Source organism: Octopus bimaculoides, chromosome 18, assembly GCF_001194135.2.
Source record: "Octopus bimaculoides isolate UCB-OBI-ISO-001 chromosome 18, ASM119413v2, whole genome shotgun sequence".
NCBI classification, from domain to species: Eukaryota; Metazoa; Mollusca; class Cephalopoda; order Octopoda; family Octopodidae; genus Octopus; species Octopus bimaculoides.
Window position 1 is genome coordinate 13,971,553 of NC_068998.1, and position 19,649 is coordinate 13,991,201.

At 36.4% G+C, this 19,649-nt stretch overlaps 1 protein-coding gene and 2 non-coding genes across 11 annotated transcripts in view; 2 read left to right on the top strand and 1 right to left on the bottom strand.

The window, feature by feature from the left end:
* The window catches only part of LOC106878545 (small G protein signaling modulator 1), a 48,449-nt gene extending 31,804 nt beyond the window's left edge, over nt 1-16,645 (bottom strand). The window contains exon 1 of one of the 9 annotated variants that reach the window (XM_052974515.1): nt 16,094-16,645. Coding sequence is in view for 2 of the 9 variants with exons in the window: in XM_052974513.1 (XP_052830473.1) it covers nt 4,800-4,870 (71 nt within the window). In the remaining 7 variants the exon portion in view is untranslated. Of the gene's footprint in view, nt 1-858; nt 879-3,059; nt 3,308-3,407; nt 3,522-3,553; nt 4,098-4,158; nt 4,711-4,799; nt 4,896-14,080; nt 14,552-16,093 lie in introns of those variants that run through there. The other 8 variants (XM_052974517.1, XM_052974513.1, XM_014927782.2 and 5 more) reach the window with 8 other exon arrangements.
* Nucleotides 16,646-16,994: 349 nt separating this feature from the next.
* Nucleotides 16,995-17,158, top strand: LOC128249977 (U1 spliceosomal RNA). The gene has a single exon (XR_008266119.1). It is a non-coding gene; the product is annotated as a U1 spliceosomal RNA (small nuclear RNA).
* Nucleotides 17,159-18,351: 1,193 nt separating this feature from the next.
* LOC128249971 (U1 spliceosomal RNA) lies at nt 18,352-18,515 on the top strand. Its single transcript, XR_008266113.1, has one exon. It is a non-coding gene; the product is annotated as a U1 spliceosomal RNA (small nuclear RNA).
* The last annotated feature ends 1,134 nt before the right edge of the window (nt 18,516-19,649 follow it).

The following is a 19,649-nucleotide window of genomic DNA, read 5'->3' on the forward strand; positions in this document are numbered from 1 at the left end:
AGTTGTGAGATTTCAATGTGCATTTTTGGGGGGGGGGATAGGTGTGTCATGAGCCGCAGGATTCATATGGGCCATGGCATATAAATGACTGAAATTCCCCACCCCCACACTAAACAGGGTACTACTCAATTTCAAGTGTATCAATTCAAATGTTAGAATGATAGTCAAACAGTTATAAAAGTTAGCAATAATGTATGCTCAAATGTTGGTGAAAGTTACTCATGGTGTGTACAAGATATTAATTAGTATAGGTGATTTTTTTAATAAAATTATGCTAAAAGTAGGTGTAATAGATATGTAATAGAAGAAGAAATTAACATTAAAGGTGGTTTAATTAGGTAGTGATTATGGGAGAATGAGAACCTAGTTTCAAAATTTCCCCAAGACACCCGATGAAGGCTGGAGGGTATGTCAACCAAAACATTGTCTCAACAAAAAAACAAGATGAGGACAAATATCCGTCAATTGTAAATGATGTACATGTCTGGTTATGGTGAAATATTACCTCGCTTGGAAACAGATGAGGGTTGGTAACATGAAGGGTATTTGGCCATAGAAAAATTTGCCTCAGAAAATTCCGTCAGACCCATGCATTAGATGATAATGAATGATGATGGTGTATAGACACAATCTCACAGACACACGCATATAATTATTTTCTTGTTACATTTAAAACAAGGTTTTCTGTATCTACTTCGCTTAAGTTGTTCTAGCTGTAAAACTAAATGGTATTTAGTTTCACAGCTAGAACTTATATCTTCTGTATCATGGATTATTAAAATATAACAGCAAGCAACAGGATATTGGACAATACATTTTGACGATACGTTATGATACAATACACTATATGATATTTACGCAACACAATAGGCTCAGGCAACCATGTGATCCTGGGTTCAGTTCCATTATATGGCACCCTGGGCAAATGCCTTCTACAATAGCCCAGGGCCAACCACAGCCCTGTGAGTGGACGTGGTAGCTAGAAACTGAAAGAAACTCATTATATACATATACATAGGTCTGCTACATCTGGCCTGATCTAGGACCAAACAAACAACTACAACACTATTAACATAATATACACAGACCCACAAATAAAATATACATAAGCAAATCCATTTTATCTACGTGCAGCCACATCTTGTTACTCTTTATTTCAATATGATGGACAGTTTAGGCAGAAGATTTTCATCTAAATGTACATTTGAAGCAATGCCAACAGCAATAACCTAGTATGATTTTTTTAAAGTAGTACTTAAGTAGGTACTAATGCTATGAGTCAACAAGGGAGCCACTACATGGTTACAGGATCTGCTGGATATAACAAATGAATGTTCTGTATAAAAAAAGATATGTTGGAAAACAGAAAATGTAGAAAGTGGGAAGAAACATTTAACATTCATTTTCCATGCTAGCATGAGTTGGATGGTTTGACAGGAGTTGGCAAGTCAGATCACTGTGTCAAGCTCCACTGTCTGCTTTGGTATGGTTTCTATGGCTGGATGCCCTTCCTAATGCTAACCACGTTAGAGAGTGCACTGGGTACTTTTTACATGGCACCAGTAGCAGTGAGGTCACCAAATAATTTACAAGACAAGACCCTTTAACTGGGTGGTGGGGATAATACTGAGGAAGGTGGATTTGTGCCAGATGAGAGGTTAGAGTATGAGTAGAGGGGCAGAAATAGGGGTCTGGCAGTAAAGAAGATACATGTCTACCTCAGTAAGAGAGATCTGTATATCTATGTATGTGTGTATGCACCCTTGTCCAGACATCATGTGACAGTTGTAAATGAGTTTTCTGTGAAAAACGTGTTTGACTATGTGCACATATTACCTCGCTTGGAAACAGGTGAGGAATGGTGACAGGAAAGGTATCCAGCCTTAGAAAGTCTATCTTAACAAATTCCATCTGACTCATGCAAGCATGGAAAAGTGGATAGTAAATGACGAAGATGATGAGTACAGACAACATTCTTACATCATGGCAAAACATGACAATCAGGTGATACAGTACCATGTGGCACAATAAGAAGTACTGACAACAAAGTCCAACAACAAACATTTTAGTACAATTAGATATCATACTACAAAGTATAACATAAATCATAGTATATGACAAAACAATACAGTATGACATTCAGATAACACAATATGACATTTGGACCACACTGTTTGGTATGACATTCACTCAACAAAATTTGGTTTTATATTTTGATAACATAGTACACTATGACATTCAGTAACTTAGTACATATGATATTTAGCTAACACAATGCAGTATGACATTAAATTACACAACATTCAGAAAACACAGTACTTCAGTACTACAGTATGACAGCATATAACAATAGAGTATAGGATTTAGACAACACACTGTACAACATTCAGGCAACGCAGTACAGTAAGTGATCATATAACACAGTATTACATCCAGGGATCACAGTACAGTATCACATTCAGGTAACACAGACTGTATGACATCATATAGCACAAGGTATAGTATGATATCATTATAACAAAACACAGAGAGTATGACATTATATAACACTATAACAACACAGTACAGTATGACATTCAAACAGTACAGAGTGGCATTCAGGTAACACAGTAAATTTTTTGTATATATATATATATTTTATAATACCATCGTCTGAAAAATCAAACGCTGGTGCTTCTACGCAGTCACTCAACCTACTAGGAATAGTAGCCAAACCTCCTTCGATGTACACCTTATTGTTTTAAATAAAGAAGGGTACATTAAATAATATAGTTACTGATGTATAAAAAATACAGGATGATTACACCCGAGGCGTCTTTGATCACAGGTCTTACTCGGTCAATAGTGACTTGGGGCTAAATGCACCTACAACATTACGCCACGCATAACATCGCACAACAACATTGTATATCAGATAATATTGTACGACACAGTATGTCATCATAGAACACAAACAGTATGAAATCCTAAAACAAAGTAAAGAAATGTATCGTGAAAAACAAACCAGAAGATAATGCCGGAAACAGTATATTAATATACGAAATAGGAAACACACTAACCAACAGACTTGCCCTCAAGTACATAGTGAGTTTTCAAGGGTAATTCGGGTACAAACTCGAGTCCCTAATATCAGACAAAGCTGTATTTGTAGTTGCGACCCCGTGTAGTCAATTACTATTGCATCAACAGAATGGTCAGGTGGGTTTATAAAACAAGTAATCGTACGTCCTTACGCAACCATGTCGTTTGACGACGTTATCGCTTAACTCGGCAATCTCACTCCCACAAGCCTTGTTATTAGTGACGAAAGATGTCTCTAAGACGCACACAGGTACACACTCACGCACAGGTACACCCACACACACATATATATATATATATATATATAGTAACAAAATCACACGTACTCAGTGAGTTCGGTAATAAGCAACAGAAAACAGAGAAGGCGTGGCAGCGGAGTTTGGTGTCCGTCATAGACATAAATAGCAAGGTATAACAATCCAATACCAGAAAGTTGTTATTCATTAAAATTTTCATTTGCTTTCTTAAATACCTTTTATTTTCAATGTATGTATATCCATGTGTTTCTATGCAATTAAACAGACATCAATATTCCATTTAAAACAAGCCACCTAATTAAATGGTGCCTGCAATATATATATATATATATATATATCAGTATCTTCTTATAATATTAAACGTTACATGAGTGTTGTTGATTTTCTTTTCATTTTTTTGATATGAATAAAAGAAATCCAAACGAGACAATTACGTGATCAGATCTAATTATTCTATTGACGATGCGATTCTATCGCCCTCCTCGTTATCAGTGTTTTATGACGGAACGTATTCGCTGGCGTTTAAAATAGAAAGAAAATAATTCAGCAACATGAATGTACTTGTTATTATCTACAGAAATACGCAGATAAGAGCACCAGTTTTGCAGAAATGCACACACGTGTTCACGCCCAGTTTTACGCAGGGAGCACATCTGCACAATGCACAAAGCTACAAGAACTTTGATGCTGGTCTGTCAACAATAGCCGGCACATTACTGTGATGAAGAATAACTAGTTAAAATGAAGATAACAAGGAATTAAAACTTCCTAAAATATTGTTTTTGCAATGTACTCAGTAGAAGAAATGTCGAATATTTACCATTTTTATTTCGAACGGCGAAAAAAACTAAATAATATGACGATTCTTATTACTTTGTGACGTGATAAACATCTAACTACAAAAGTGATTTCGTTTGATGGGGACACAGGAGGAGTGTATATTCAATTTTTCGCAGCACAGCATTTTTTTTTTTATAGTTAGGTCTGCAGAAAGGACTTGTGGTGTCAATGGCCATCTCGAGATCTCTTCAAGGTTGCTGAGAGAAATGCAGTTGATGCTCTTAGAAAACAACTGCAAGTCGACGAGTGCAAGAAAACGCAAGTAAACAATGAGAGAATTCTAGTCGAATGGGACGACGCTCGGACTAATTTCAGTAGATTCGAAAAGAAATTAAATACTAGAAAGCAATCGGATGCTCTACTATCTGCATTATTCTCCTTTTCATTTATCTATCGAAACAGGATTCCAGTCCGAAAGACAAGTTGTCCTGCAGAGAACTTGCTTACATTATAACAACATTCGACTGGAGAATCTGTTAAACTGGCTGACAGTGAGTGAAAAACACAGAAAAGTAGGGGGAAATGAATGCAACATAGAATAACACGATTTCAGGAGCAAAATAAACGAACATAAATCAAAAATATTAGTTATGGAAACAAGCATGTAAATTGTCAACATACGGATCACATGATGACGCCATTTTAATAGTCGAATCTATTCTTTCTAAAGTCTGCAATGCTTTCCGGTGCATACAAATCAGAATTCACTCTTTATATTTGACCGCCCAGTAATCATAATTCTTCAATTATAAAAATTCCATTCAGTTTTAGGATGCGTTACAATAGTGGTTCTTAAACTGACAAATATCAGGGCCCCCACCAGAGAAAAAAAAAAGGATAAAAGAACTAAGTGAAACTTTAGGCCCCTCCCACTGTTTATTAATGAAAAGACACAACAGTTTGCAACCATGTAATTATTTCTTTGTTGTGGCGTTTGACAGGTTTAAAAAGTTTAAAACCATCTTAATTTTATCACACAATGTAGTTTGTCCACCATCCTTTTAAGTCTTTGCAGTATACCCCTAACTATGTGAAACACTGCAGTAGAGGACTATTAAATCAACCCCAGAATTCAACTGGTATTTTATTTGGTTAAATTATCTTATAGAAGCTTAAAATCTTCCATGTTCCCCTTCCAAGTTGTTTGTTTGTCATGGAAAGATTATCAGTTGTTATGATCCTTAGCATGCTTTAACCCATTGTTTCTCCATCTCCAAATAATAAAACACAAACAGTCTTACAATTAAACCTTGGGAGAGGCATTATGCCGGTAATAAACACACGCACTGGTTCAGTCCTTTATTAATTTATATAGTTTTTTGGTTAAATCATTTCATTGCACTCTTGCAATCTCTTTCAACACATGTATCCACATCAAGAATCTTGCACACGGAATACACATACGAAATACAAACAGTCTTAGCCTTCCTTTTAATATATTCCTTTGTCATATATGAAAAGATGCTGAGATACTGAGTAAAATAAAGATAGAAAATGTGTGGGGAAGTGATATTACAGCTCATCCATTAATAAATGCTTAAATTAAATGGAATCAACATGTCAACCCTTTAGTTACAATATTTCTGTTGAAATACACTGTCTTAATTGCAATTAATTTTTTAAATAATGAAGAATTTAGTGAAATAATTTTGTTATTATTAAGCTGATGTTTGGAATATAAATTAACATGAAATTTAATGGAAGATTTTAATTTAGATCATATTAAAACATGTGCTTTGATTCACAGAACCAGAGGGGGTGGGGTGTTACAGTTGGGTTGGCTTCAAAATGGTTAATGCAATCAACCTGAAAATCTCAAATGTTATCTCTACTATAAAAGCATAAAAAATACTCTTTCCTATTTATAAATGCACAAATATTCTTATATTTCTCCCATCTGCTGTCACACCTAAGTTTAATCTATGTTATATTTGCTTGAAGAAAGACAAGCAAATCAGCAGTAAACAACATCTAAAATTTTAAATTTTAAATGTTGTTATATAAAAAGTATTCAAATATTCACACTGAATCACAAATGAAGAAGTCAGGCATTCTAACTGTAAAGGATTTCTTTAGGATTAATGTTTTCTCAATTATATGCAGCACCTTAGGTAATGAATTAATAAAATCATCTAATATATAGTCACTTGAATTGCACTCTCTCATTAAACAGAAGATACAAAAGCATAAAAATGACCATAGGTTGGTAGCAAAGTACCTGAGAGCTCCTATCCAAAATCTTAACATCAGGTATCAAGAAGATGTAAAAGGATAAAGACTCCCCTTTGGTTTGCACCTAGGAATTTACCCTATGAAATATAAGCCCAGGCAAGGTTGTTTATGGAAGACAAGCAGTCACCTATGCATACCAGCCTCCCCTCTCCACGCCACCAGTGTTATCCAAGGGAAAGGCAAAAGCAATACAGCACTAGTGACGGCACAACTCATTTCTACAGCTAAGTGAACTGGATCAACATGAAATAAAGTGTCTTGCTCAACACACAGCCCAGTTCAGGAATCAAACTCACTACCTCATGGTTGTGAGCCTGATACTCTAACCACTGAGTCGTGTGCCTTCACAAGAGTATGTATACATGTGTAAAAGTATTAACTCTCATACAATGTTTATCATACTGTTATGGGTTCTCTTATCAAAGACAACAGATAAGGGTTCTGTAATTTATTCTAGAACTTTTCACAGATGATTTGTTTAAAGGAATCAAATGCTTGTGTTGTACGTTGACTAACTTCCTCCATGAAATTGCCTATACAGATGCACCATGCTCTACACATCAAAGGTCAAAGTGATCACAGAGCAACATGAAAAGAAAAGTCTTGCTCAAGAACACAGTTCACGGTCCAGTCTGGGAACTAAAACCATAATCTTGTTACCGTGAGTGCAATACTGTACTGGTATCATTGATGGGTTGCCCAACCCATTAATGAGGTTTCCCTGAATAGAGTTCAATTCACTGATTATGTTTTTTTCTTTATCTTTCACTTTTTACTTCAGTCATTGGACTGTGGCCAAGCTGGGGTACCACTATGAGGGATTTATTTGAACATACTGACCCTGCTACTTATCATCATTATTATTATTATCATTATTACTATTACTTTTTTTTTAAGGTTTCATACTTATTCTATCAGTTACTTTCACTGATCTGCTAAATTACAGGAATGTAAACAAACCAACACTGGTTATCAAACAGTGGAAGGACAACACAAACATACACACAGATGCACACTTATATATATATATGACAGGCTTCCATACATTTCCATCAACACTCTCTAAGTGGTTGGCGTTAGGAAGGGCATCCAGCTGTAGAAACTCTGCCAAATTAGATTGGAGCCTGGTGTTGCCATCCGGTTTCACCAGTCCTCAGTCAAATCGTCCAACCCATGCTAGCATGGAAAGCGGACGTTAAACGATGATGATGATGATGATGATGAAAATTCACTCATGAGACATTGGTCAATGCAGAGCTATAGTAAAAAAACACTTGAACAAAATGCTGCACAGTGGGACTGAACACCAAACCATCTAGTTGCAATGGAAACACCTTAACCACACAGCCATACTCGTATCTCTGTGAGGTATTCATTCAATTGAGACAGAAATGCTGCATTCAATATATCCCGTCCAAAATGAAATTCGAAAATCATTTTGTGTTTTGAAATTATCCATTCAAGGTATGAATTCAATAAATTCTTTTAACATTAAATATTAACAAGATTTTCTAAGATCATGGGGAAAGGAGTGTCATGTATCAACATGTGGGTGGCAACATTTCACAGAACAAATATTGGCCTACATTTTAGATACAAATGGTTGAGCATACTGAATGAATTTTTATGTGTGAAAATACATTGTAAGTTTTGGGATTATATATATATATATATATATATATATATAGAAAGAGAGAGAGAGAGTGATAGATTATAGTACCATTTTAATATGGGCTTCAATGACATATATACTTCTGGAGAATACTTTAGATAGTTTTGCTGTACTCTTGAGATAGTAATTAATAATACATAAAAAATTACAGGTTTGAAACTCAGACTCCAAAATATAAATTCTCACCTCTATTGCATATTTGTGGCTATCATCATCATTATTATTATTATTATTATTATTATTAATATTATTATTATTATTGAGTGAGAGAGCATTGCATGCTATCAAAGTGACACTGGGATAAACAATACAAAGCCCAGTATACCCATCATGACTACCCGTCTGATAAGGGTACACCAGGCACATGCATCACAACTATATGTGCGTGACATGGTGATCTTATACCACGATAAACAGCACATGACCTTGCAGGTAGGGCCCAGTTAGAATTTTCCTTGGGTCGAGTAGCCCATCCCACTCAAAAGGTCCCTGAATAAGGGTTATCTAAGGATGTTGAATGAAAGACTCATGTTTCCAGAAGCAAATTATTCAATTCCCAGAGAATTCCTCTTAACACACAGCTATGGTGCTCCCCAACTACTTTTGCTTGTGATCAGAGATGCACATATTGTCACTCCCCAATCATCATTTTGTGTTACATCAAGCAAATATCAGTAATACACCAGAGGTAATTTCATTAAAAACAACTCCTTCTGTCTCAGTGAAAATTAGGCACATATTTAACTTAGTCGAAATAAATCAACACTGTGTGGTAAATAGCTTGCTTCCCAACCACATGGTTCCGGGTTCAGTCCAACTGCGTGGCACTTTGGGAAAATGTCTTCTGCTATAGCCTCAGGCCGACCAAAGCCTTGTGAGTGGATTTAGCAGACGGAAACTGAAAGAAGCCCATCGTATATATATATATGTGTGTGTGTGTGTGTGTGTTTGTGTGTGTGTGTGTTTGTGTCTGTTTGTCCCTCCAACATCGCTTGACAACCGATACTGGTGTGTTTACGTCCCCGTAACTTAGCAGTTCGGCAATAGAGACCGATAGAATAAGTACTAGGCTTACAAAGAATAAGTCCTGGGGTCGATTTGCTCGACTAAAGGCGGTGCTCCAGCATGGCTGCAGTCAAATGACTGAAACAAATAAAAGAATTTCATAGCACTGAAAATTGTAATTATAAGTAAAGCTATCATGGCTGCCATTCCTCTATTCATTATCTTCACTTTCAATTGTATTTTTCCTGATATATATGTTTATCTGTTACACATGTCACCCTAGTCAATCTACAGTTTCTGCAATATTTTCTTTTTCAATTACTTTTGTTCATTTATTCGGTTTTTATAATGATGTATTAATAGTTAGCTCTTATCTACCTGGTTGAATATATCTAGCTATTATGGACTTTTTATCTGTTGTGCACACCTCTAGCTTATGCGCATCCCACTCCTATTAAACTGAAATATAGACATAAAGTCTAGTGGGTGCAGGCATGGCTGTGTGGCTGTATGGCTAAGAATTTCACTTCACGTTCACGTGGTTCAGGATTCAATTTCCTCATACAATGCACTGACCAAGTGTCTTCTGCCATAGCTATAGATTGACTTGTGTTTTGTGAGTAGAATTTGGCAGACAGCAGTGGCATGACAGGAGTATGCCCCACCTAGGGTAGCTCTTGAGTTTGGTAAACCACTCCACTGCATACAGGCTTATACAGCAGACCCAAAAGTGCCATCCCTACAAAGAATCACCCAAGATGGACTGTCCATGTCACCCTCAACCCTAGCTATGCTCCTGGAAACCTGTTCCATACACACAAACATGACATCATCCTCATTTTTATATGGGTTTTAGTGGGGGGAGGGGTATGAACTCAACAAAACTGGTATGGACTCAACAAAACGTATTGAGGCTGTATTCTACATCAGGATGCCCTTCTTGTCAACCTTATCTGTTTTTAAGTTGGCATGTTTTTCAATAGTCTTAACACACCAAAAGTGTTGAAACCAATGAGCTATGGGACATACAATTTATGAGAGAAGTAACATAATAACTGTTTTATGCAAATGTACTTTGGAGTATAGTTGTTGTAATAGTAGAAGAGTTTTATACAGAGTTGCACATGTACATGGATGAATGCAAATGAATGTCTATTGTCTTTGTGAGCAGAGAAAAGGTGATTCAGCCTATTTGAGACAATTCAGTGAAGATCACATGACTTCATGCAGCCTGTCTTCTGTCCAGAGAGAAATTAGAGAGAGAGAGAGAGAGAGAGAGAAACAGAAAGCCAGATAGATACACAGATAGATAGATAGATAGATAAACAGATAAATATATAGACAGAGACAAATATATACATTGACACAGATAGACATGCCTACAGACATATAGACAAACAGAGACAGATATTACCATCGAGGACTTTACTAAACCAGAAAACCTGATTTGCGTTAAGAGTACTTTGCTGATAATTAGATAAATTACTTAATTATTGATGCATTAAGCAAGTAACAATACAATCTCATTGCAGACATAAAAGACACACTAAGAGTTGCTGAAGTATGGAACAAACTGCTGGCATCAGTTGTTAGTTGTCGGAGCACTGCATCCTTCAAAACTTCTATGCTTCCTGAGATTCGCCAACACTACACCTGATTTTCTCCCCTCCATACACATGCAAGCATGTATCTGACTCATATATTGTTCACTTTCCAGACATTTGTGCATTACTGCATATGCTGTGTACGCACTTTTGACAAGTTGTAGTGCAGCTGAACACTGTATACAATAATTTCATTATTATATTTAAATGATAATGATTTGTCTCAGCAAAAGAAAGATGTAAACAATTGCAAGGGAAGTAAACTAGTGCTGTCCATCAAAAATACTTTGTTATATTTGTTTCTCCAGAGTTACAAAGATACACCCTTTGTCACATGCAGTAACATAAATGCAGTGAACTAGAGCCTAACCCATTGGGAATCTATAACAAATGACCCAATTATTCAAAATATGTCAGATAAAATAAATAAACAAAAAGAAATGACAGAGTCGATAAGATATTGAATTGCCAGCTTATAAATCTTGACCTCAAAACTGTCAGTAACATGTGTAAGAGAGAGGGGGGGGAGATAGAGTTTGTGTATGTATATACACACACACACACATAAATACAAATATTTCTGTATAGATGTATATTTATGTTACATACTCTTTTACTTGTTTCAGACATTTGACTGCGGCCATGCTGGAGCACGGCCTTTAGTCAAACAAATCGACCCCGGGACTTATTCTTTGTGTGCCTAATACTTATTCTATCGTTCTCTTTTGCCGAACCGCTAAATTAAGGGGACATAAACACACCAGCATCGGTTGTCAAGCAATGCTAGGGGGACAAACACAGACACACAAACATACACACACACATATATACGACGGGCTTCTTTCAGTTTCCGTCTACCAAATCCACTCACAAGGCTTTGGTCGACCCGAGGCTATAGTAGAAGACACTTGCCCAAGGTGCCACTCAGTGGGACTAGAAATAATAGATATACATATGTAAATGTAAACATACAAGTGCGAACGCGTGTGTGTTTGTGTATTTGAGCATAAACATGTATAAACTGGCACTCCGTCGATTACAACGATGAGCATTCTAGTTGAACCAATCATTAGAACAGCCTGCTCGTGAAATTAGCGTGCATGTGGCTGAGCACTCCACAGACACTCATACCCTTAACGTAATTCTCAGGGAGATTTAGCGTGACACAGAATGTGATAAGGCTGGCCCTTTGAATTACAGGTACTACTCATTTTTGCCAGCTGAATGGATTGGAACAACATAAAATAAAGGGTCTTGCTGAAGGATACAATGCGCCGCCAGAAATCGAACTCGCGCCCTTACCATCATGAACCGAATACCCTAACCACAGGCTACGCGCCTTAACAAACATGTATAAACACACACACACACGTGGGTAGGTGTATAAATGTAGATCATCCAGATATTTATAACCTTCTTTAAACTGCAGCTTGTTTGGACCAAGCTTAATCGTGTTATTGCACTGGTATTAACATTTTCTATTCTAACTGAAAATTCCCGATACCCTGTTCTAACCAATCTTACGAACTCTCTTTACTGTCAAGGATTCATTGACGAGGTTATAGACCTAATGGAAGGGAAATAACTCTTGCAGGCGTTACTGACTGGAGGAGGGGGGGATTATGGATAGAAAAGGTCATCGTGACCTGACTGATAAGGTCCCACCTTATCCGCTGAAACAACCGTTACGTCTTCACGGGGCCTGCAGAAAATACGTGCAACTCTCGATCAACTTACATCTCACTGCCTAAAAGATATGGAAGGACATATTGGATAAAATCTCGAATAAAAATACGAGAGTGATTGTCGTATTTGGAATACCTTTTATCATAGGTTTATTCGATCAGAGCAATTCCTTTTAAAGCAGAGGCATTAACCACTTCACTTAGAGAACCAATGCAATGAACGAAACCTTTTTATGGTCGTTTCAAATTACTATAATTGCTACAAAAATAGCAACAAAATTTTGAAACCACATTCTTCCGTCCTAAGTTTAAAAAAAACGTAGACAATAAAATCTGATTTTTTATAAAGATAAGATGATCTTGGCTGGAATACTTTTGATTATAAGTCTGCCTGATTAGTGGTAACCTGGGTTTAAACAGAAAAAAAATCCTCTCTCGTACTAGCGTAGAAGTTGGAGTGTTAACGGTGGTGGCTGATTTTGATGTAGTTACCGAGTACATGTAATCAATATTTTCTTTGGAAGGAGGCAGACGAAGTGACAGAATCGTTAACACTCCGGGCAAAATGCTTTCGGCATTTCGTCCGTCCTTACATTCTAAGTTCAAATATCACTGAGGTCGACTTTGCCTTTCATCCTTTCGGAGTCGATAAAAGTTGAGCACTGGAGTCGAAATAAGCGACTTAACCTGTGACTAATGACGTCCTAGATATAAGAAAAGACGAACGCTGAGCTGAATTGAAGGCGCCTCTGTATGGTAGCCCAAACTGCTTGAAATAACAGTCATTCAAATCTCACTTAAATCACACCCTGCCATCTTTGAAGATACTTGGGTATAACGGAGTGCGGATAATATTCTTTGCGGTATGGGGGCGACAGGATGGACATTAGTTTGAATACTTTTGATCATTAGTTGGCTCGATCCAGGCTGACATGGGGCTAAGCAACAACAGCAATGACATTGTGGGGAAAGAAATGACAAGAAGTAGAGAAAGCTATAGAGACAGACTGGAAAGTAAATCAAGAATATTATGAAGAACCAAACAATAATAATCCTTTCTAGTAAAAGGCACAAGGCCTGAAATTTTGAGGGAGAGGACTAGTCGATTAGATCGACCCCAGTGTTTCACTGATATTTAATCTATCGACCCCGAAAGGATGGAAAGCAAAGTCGACCTCGACGGAATTTGAACTTAGTTCATGCAGACGGACGAAATGCCGCTAAGCATATTTCCCGGCGTGCTAACGACTCTGCCATATCGCTGCCTAATAATAATAATAATAATAATAATAATAATAATAATAATAATAATAATCTTTTCTACTAATGGCACAAGGCCTGAAATTTTGAGGGAGAGGACTACTTGATTATATCGACCTCAGTAAACATATTTGGCATAACTACAGGGTTTTACCCCCCCAAACTTTGGGAGGTCATAACTTTCAGAAAAATGAATATTTTTTAATGAAATTATGACCTCCCAAAGTCTGGGGGGTAAAACCCTGTAGTTATGCCACATATTTTATGGAATGATGATGTAGAAGTGACACACGTGTGGTCCATTAGTTGGGTATAAGCACAAAACAAAATTGGTAATTTAAACTTTTAATTCCCTCCTCCTTTGAACCAAACGAGGCCTTGTATGAGAAAAAAACATTTACTAACAGAAAAGTACGTTATTAAAATAAATTAACTTTTACATACCTCTTTTTTGTAAATCACTGTGAAATACCTTCCATATATTATACTTAAAAACCGAAACAATGGGATGGGGGAGTGAGGTTGAAAAAAAATCATAAATTAAAAAAAAAATGTTTTTCTTCACTAACATAAATGTGTTAATGGGGAGATCCCAAGTTCAGCCATATTTTGCTCCAGACGGATAAGTGGATATGTGTATGTGTGAGTGCGCGTGCGTACGTGCGTGCGTGTGTATGTATGTATGTGTACGTATGTCAGTCAAGATTTCCCAACCATTTTTCAGGCGATCTTTCGATACTAATTCTTTTTGTTTCAGCGTTTGTTTGGTCAGCGAGAGAAATGAAATTTACTGTCAGCAACTGTGAGACAACGTCCCACGACCCTACAACTTTCACTGTTCTCTTACAACATCATTCTATCGCTATCTGCCAAACTATGCAAAGAAACATTCTCCCACATCTTTCTTTCGCCGCATGCTCTCGAATGTTATAACCTGCCCGTCGAGGTATGGTATTTTGCAACGTAACAGTATATAAATACTTTCTTAAAACTTCATGCATTGTTCATCTTTCGCATCTTACAACATGCAATTATAACAACAAATTTTGGTAATCTTCAAGTTTAGGGGGATAAAAAAAAATATTCAAGGGAAATAACTGAACGACTTACCAGTATTATCCGTTTTCTTCTAGCTGTTTATAAATAAATCACACCCTAACCCTAACGTCAATCAAATCACGTGTGTGATTTATTTATAAACAGAGATGTACGGATAATACTGGTAAGTCGTTCAGTTACTTCCCTTGAATTTTTTTTTTTTTTAATCTCCCTAAACTTGAAGATTACCCAAATTTTTATCGTTACAACTGCTCTCCGATATTTCATATTATTGTGTACCTAATCAATCTTAACCGTTACAATTGGTAACTACACTAATTAAAACCCGACCGTTACATATACATAGCAGGGTCTTATAAATGATGGCTTTTTATGAGAAAAGATTTTGGAAAATTTATGATTTTTCACCTCCCTCCCCTTTACCACCCCGGGACCAATATTGGCCAATTTTTAATGTATTATGCACTTAAAAACGATAGGAGAAGCCTTTTGGGTAATTTTTTTTCAATGAGAATATCTTCAGACGAAGAAGTGTGTTAGTTAAGGGCGATTTAGCTGGTGTTTCTAGCACATCCCACGACCACCTGATACCATCCTCGTTTCATTCCTCATCCCTTGGGACCAAGCAAGTCCGTCCGTCCGTCCGTGTGTGGGATGGGGGAACATGTTTACTAAGAGAAAAGTATACTTTTTAAATAAATAAAAATTTGAACATCTGCCCCCCACACACACACACAGTTCGTTTCTGTTTATAATTTTAAAAATATTGGAGAACATGACAAGGTCATTACTGGGATTGGTCCTGATGGACTATATGTAATCTGAACCTTTCCCCCCTTATTTATTATTTTTTTTTTTACGGAATCCCACGTTTTAGGCTATGGAGATTCCGATTCTGAAAAAAAATTTTCAAAAATCTCAATTTCAAAATTTCGATTCCCCCCCCCCACCTTTTTTTATATAGATCCACAGGGTAAACCTAACCCTAACTCAAACCCTAACCCTAACCCTGACCCTAACCCTAACCCTGACCCTAACCCTAACCCTAAACCTAACCCTAACACTAGTTTTGTGAGATTTGGCTGTTATTTCTAGCATGTAAATAGCCTGCTTGGTGGGGGGGGGGTGAAATTTTTCAAACAATTTTTTTTCAGAATCGGAATCTCCATAGCCTAAAACGTGGGATTCCGTAAAAAAGAATTAATAAATAAGGAGGGGGGGCGGTTCAGATTACATATAGTCCGTCTCTACCCTGGGATTTATCCAGTGGTTTAAAATTTTTGAAATTTTTTCATAAAAACCTTCCTTCCATCATTTCCAAGTACCTGGTGAACAGAAAAGAAAAAAACCAAACCAAACCAAAACAAAACAAAAAACCACGGAGAAAATACAACTTACGAAGGGTTTCAAATTCGAATGCGACTGAGATTTTGTTGTTAAGACACCGCCTAGCACAGAGCGTCCCTGTTTGAACAGATCTATGATGCAAAAAAACACATTCCAGCCGTTCCCTTCGCATCATTTAGAAGTGTATAGGATATATTATTGTCCAACGTGACTTTCCTTCCTTTTTGAGATGGAAGGATGTGAGTCTAGAGAATGTGACTGCTATTTCTAGCATGTTGAATGACCACAGAAGTGTCTCCCTGGTTGGATTGCGGGCGAGATGTTTCCTCTGTTGGTCCGAAGTGTTTACAGTCGCTTATTGCTGCATATTATAAGCATCGACCATTTCCACAACTTTTGGTAATATTAAAATTCTTGTTTCAAATCTGAAGTGAAAACTTCCCATCTTAATTAAATGCTATTTTATCTAGTATTGTTCTTTTATGCCATGTTATGAATAATCATACGGCTGTCCGTTTTAATAGAAATACCCGCTGCTGAATTTTAAGGTTGTATAAATGAATTGAATTAGGGTTTAATTTTAAATGAAGCCTTAAGTATTTTGACTTTTAAGTAAATCAATAAACGAAAAAGAAGAAAATATACAAAAGAGAAAAGATTTGTCGTAGTTTAAAAGTTCAGAATTACCTCCCTTGAAGATTGGCATATACGGGCAGAGAATGAGTTTTGAAAGAAATTAGAGTAATTAAATTTCTAAAATCTAGGTAAATAAAGTAAATTAAGTAATTAGTATGAGACGAAAATGTTGTAATTAATTGTGTAAGTAAAATGAAAAGAGAGTTATTTTGTTTTTGAGATGTATAAATAAATGAATTGTAAATGTTGTTGGTATAAAATCATCGAATGTATTGAATAGTAAAGGAATATATTCAAATTTTCCACGAGGAAAATCATACTTACCTGGCACAGGGGTAAACCATGATCAGCAAGGTGGTTCTCCCAGAGTGAGGCCCTTCCATTGCACTCCGGTTGGGTTGACCTTTGCGATCGCCCCAAATGTGGGCGACTCGGGTGCGCTATTTCTAAGTGTGGGGTCTGCGTTCGCGCTCACCCCGTAAATCAAACAAAGAACAGACTATCACTAACGAATTTTCTAATGGTCATACATTGGAGAAGCATGGTTTTACATACATGAATAATTATTATTCGCTGCTATTTCTGGCAAGTCTTTATGTACGGAAATACTATTGTAGATATTTTTCTTGCGACGAATGTGTAGTTTTTAGGCTGCTATTTCTAGCAAGTCAAACCTTTATCTAATGGTATTAGATAAACAATCTTTGGAAGTCGGCGAAAGAGAGAGAGCGATTGAACCAGGGAGGTTATCTTTTCGAAGTCGGCGAGATGCGGAGGAATTGATGTGTGTGTGTTTGATGGAGTATGCGAGACAGAAAGTGTGGTGTGTATGTGAAGTTGTTTTTTTTAGTGTGTGTGAAGAGAGCAATGGTATTGGTGTGTGTGTGTGTCTGTTATGTCATGGAGAAAAAAAGAGATAACAGATTCTTTTAATCACTTTTTGTAATGAGTGAATATGTGATTAAAAGAGAGAGAGAGAGATTATGAATGTGTGAATGACTTCAGTGACACACACAACAACATACGTACGTACACACCTATTGCATACATGTTTTTTGTACGCATATATGTTCAAGTGCGTGTGAGAAAGAGAGAGAGAATGTATGCTTTTTTTGTTTTTACTTGTTATACATAGCAGACCGTTACATAAAAATACATACAAACAACAAGCAAAAGCAGATATATGCGTGTGTTGTGCGCGCGCGCGCGTATTTGCCCCTATTACCGCTTGACAAACGGCGCTGGTTACTTTTCATCTTTATAAAAAATAGAAATCGTTGTGTCTAATTTGAGGAAGATTTTGCTGTTATATCTATCATGCCTAACTATCATGTAAGATGCTCTTTTATTGGCTCGTTTTGTAGTAGTAAATGTTTTACAGTAAATATTTTTATCGGTAAACTTACAAATAAAACTGGAGTTGTCTCCCTTGGTCATTTGCCGTTACTGTTAAATTAAACAAGGCGATAATTTTTAAATTTCATATTTGAACAAATTAAAGCATTAAATTACTAAATCACTTAATTAGAAATAATGAATTGTAGTAGTTAAGTTATAATATATATGGTTAAATTTGTTGAAAAATTAATAGTAGAATGTAATATTAGAGGCGATATCAGTGAAGTTACAATGCAAATATTGTAATATATGAGTTTAGTGAAAGAGCAAAAAACATACTTACCTGGCACAGGAGTAAACCATGATCCTCAAGGTGGTTCTCCCAAAGTGAGGCCCTTCCATTGCACTCCGGTTGGGTTGACCTTTGCGATCGCCCCAAATGTGGGCGACTCGGGTGCGCTATTTCTAAGTGTGGGGTCTGCGTTCGCGCTCACCCCGTCATATAATTCAAAAACAGACATAATCGAGAAAATTCCTCTTACTTTATTGTATCATTCCGGATTTCGCTCGAATTTGACGTCAGTGTTACTTAGTTTGATTTGAAACAAAGCGCTTGATTAGCTTAATAATCCTAACTAAAACACGGGCTATACTATACTGTTAGTATCTATATATATATATATATAGTTCAAAAAAAGGAGAAAGACAAAAAACAACAACGTGAGGACGTGATACAGATAGTGTTACTAGACGCTCGGGGAAAGGAAAGAGTGAGAGTATGACGTTTCGAGCAGAAACAAGGAAAGTTCAAAGAAGGGAAAAACGGAGGAAGAAAAAATCGCCACCGATGTCCACGAGGTTACATTGTGGAATATATATATATATATATGTATATATCTGAGAGATTTAGAAGTTCATTATTTCTAATATATATATTCTTTTTTTTTGAAAAACAACTTTCTTCCAAACAATGTCACCAGGTTTTTGCCATTTTTAAAGGCCAAGAATAAACTTGTCATTGAAAGAACTGATCAGCTGTAAACACAATTTTCTTCTTTCACCTTTCCTTCTCTTTCCTATTGACACACCTTTCAGATACACAGGCACGCGCACACACACACCAATACAAAAACACTCACACACACACACTCTCCTTCTCACTTTTTCCTCCATTCCTCACCCTTTTTTACTATCCTATATATCTCTCTCCACCCCTACACATTCAATAATACTATAAAAAGAGAAAGATCCTCTGAAGTAGAATCATATTTGAAAAACCTACAAGAATAGGTGCAAGCGCTAATATTCATAAAACATGTGACATATTAATAAAAATCTGTTAATGTACAACCATCCAGATATCTGAGTACCTTATTTTTTTTTTCCAATATATATATATATATTAAAGATAAGTATTTTCAGTGGAAAAGGTGTGAGATTTGGTTGTTGTTTCTAGCACATCCCAAGACCACACTCCTCATTTTCACTCTCACATGTATTGATGTTTTTTCAATATTTTTCTCTCATTAAACACATTTTGTGGAATTTTGATGCCGAAGTAACACACGCGTGGTCTGTTGGTGGGATTATAAGCAACAACCGAAAAATGGTAATTAAAATTTTTTATCCCCCA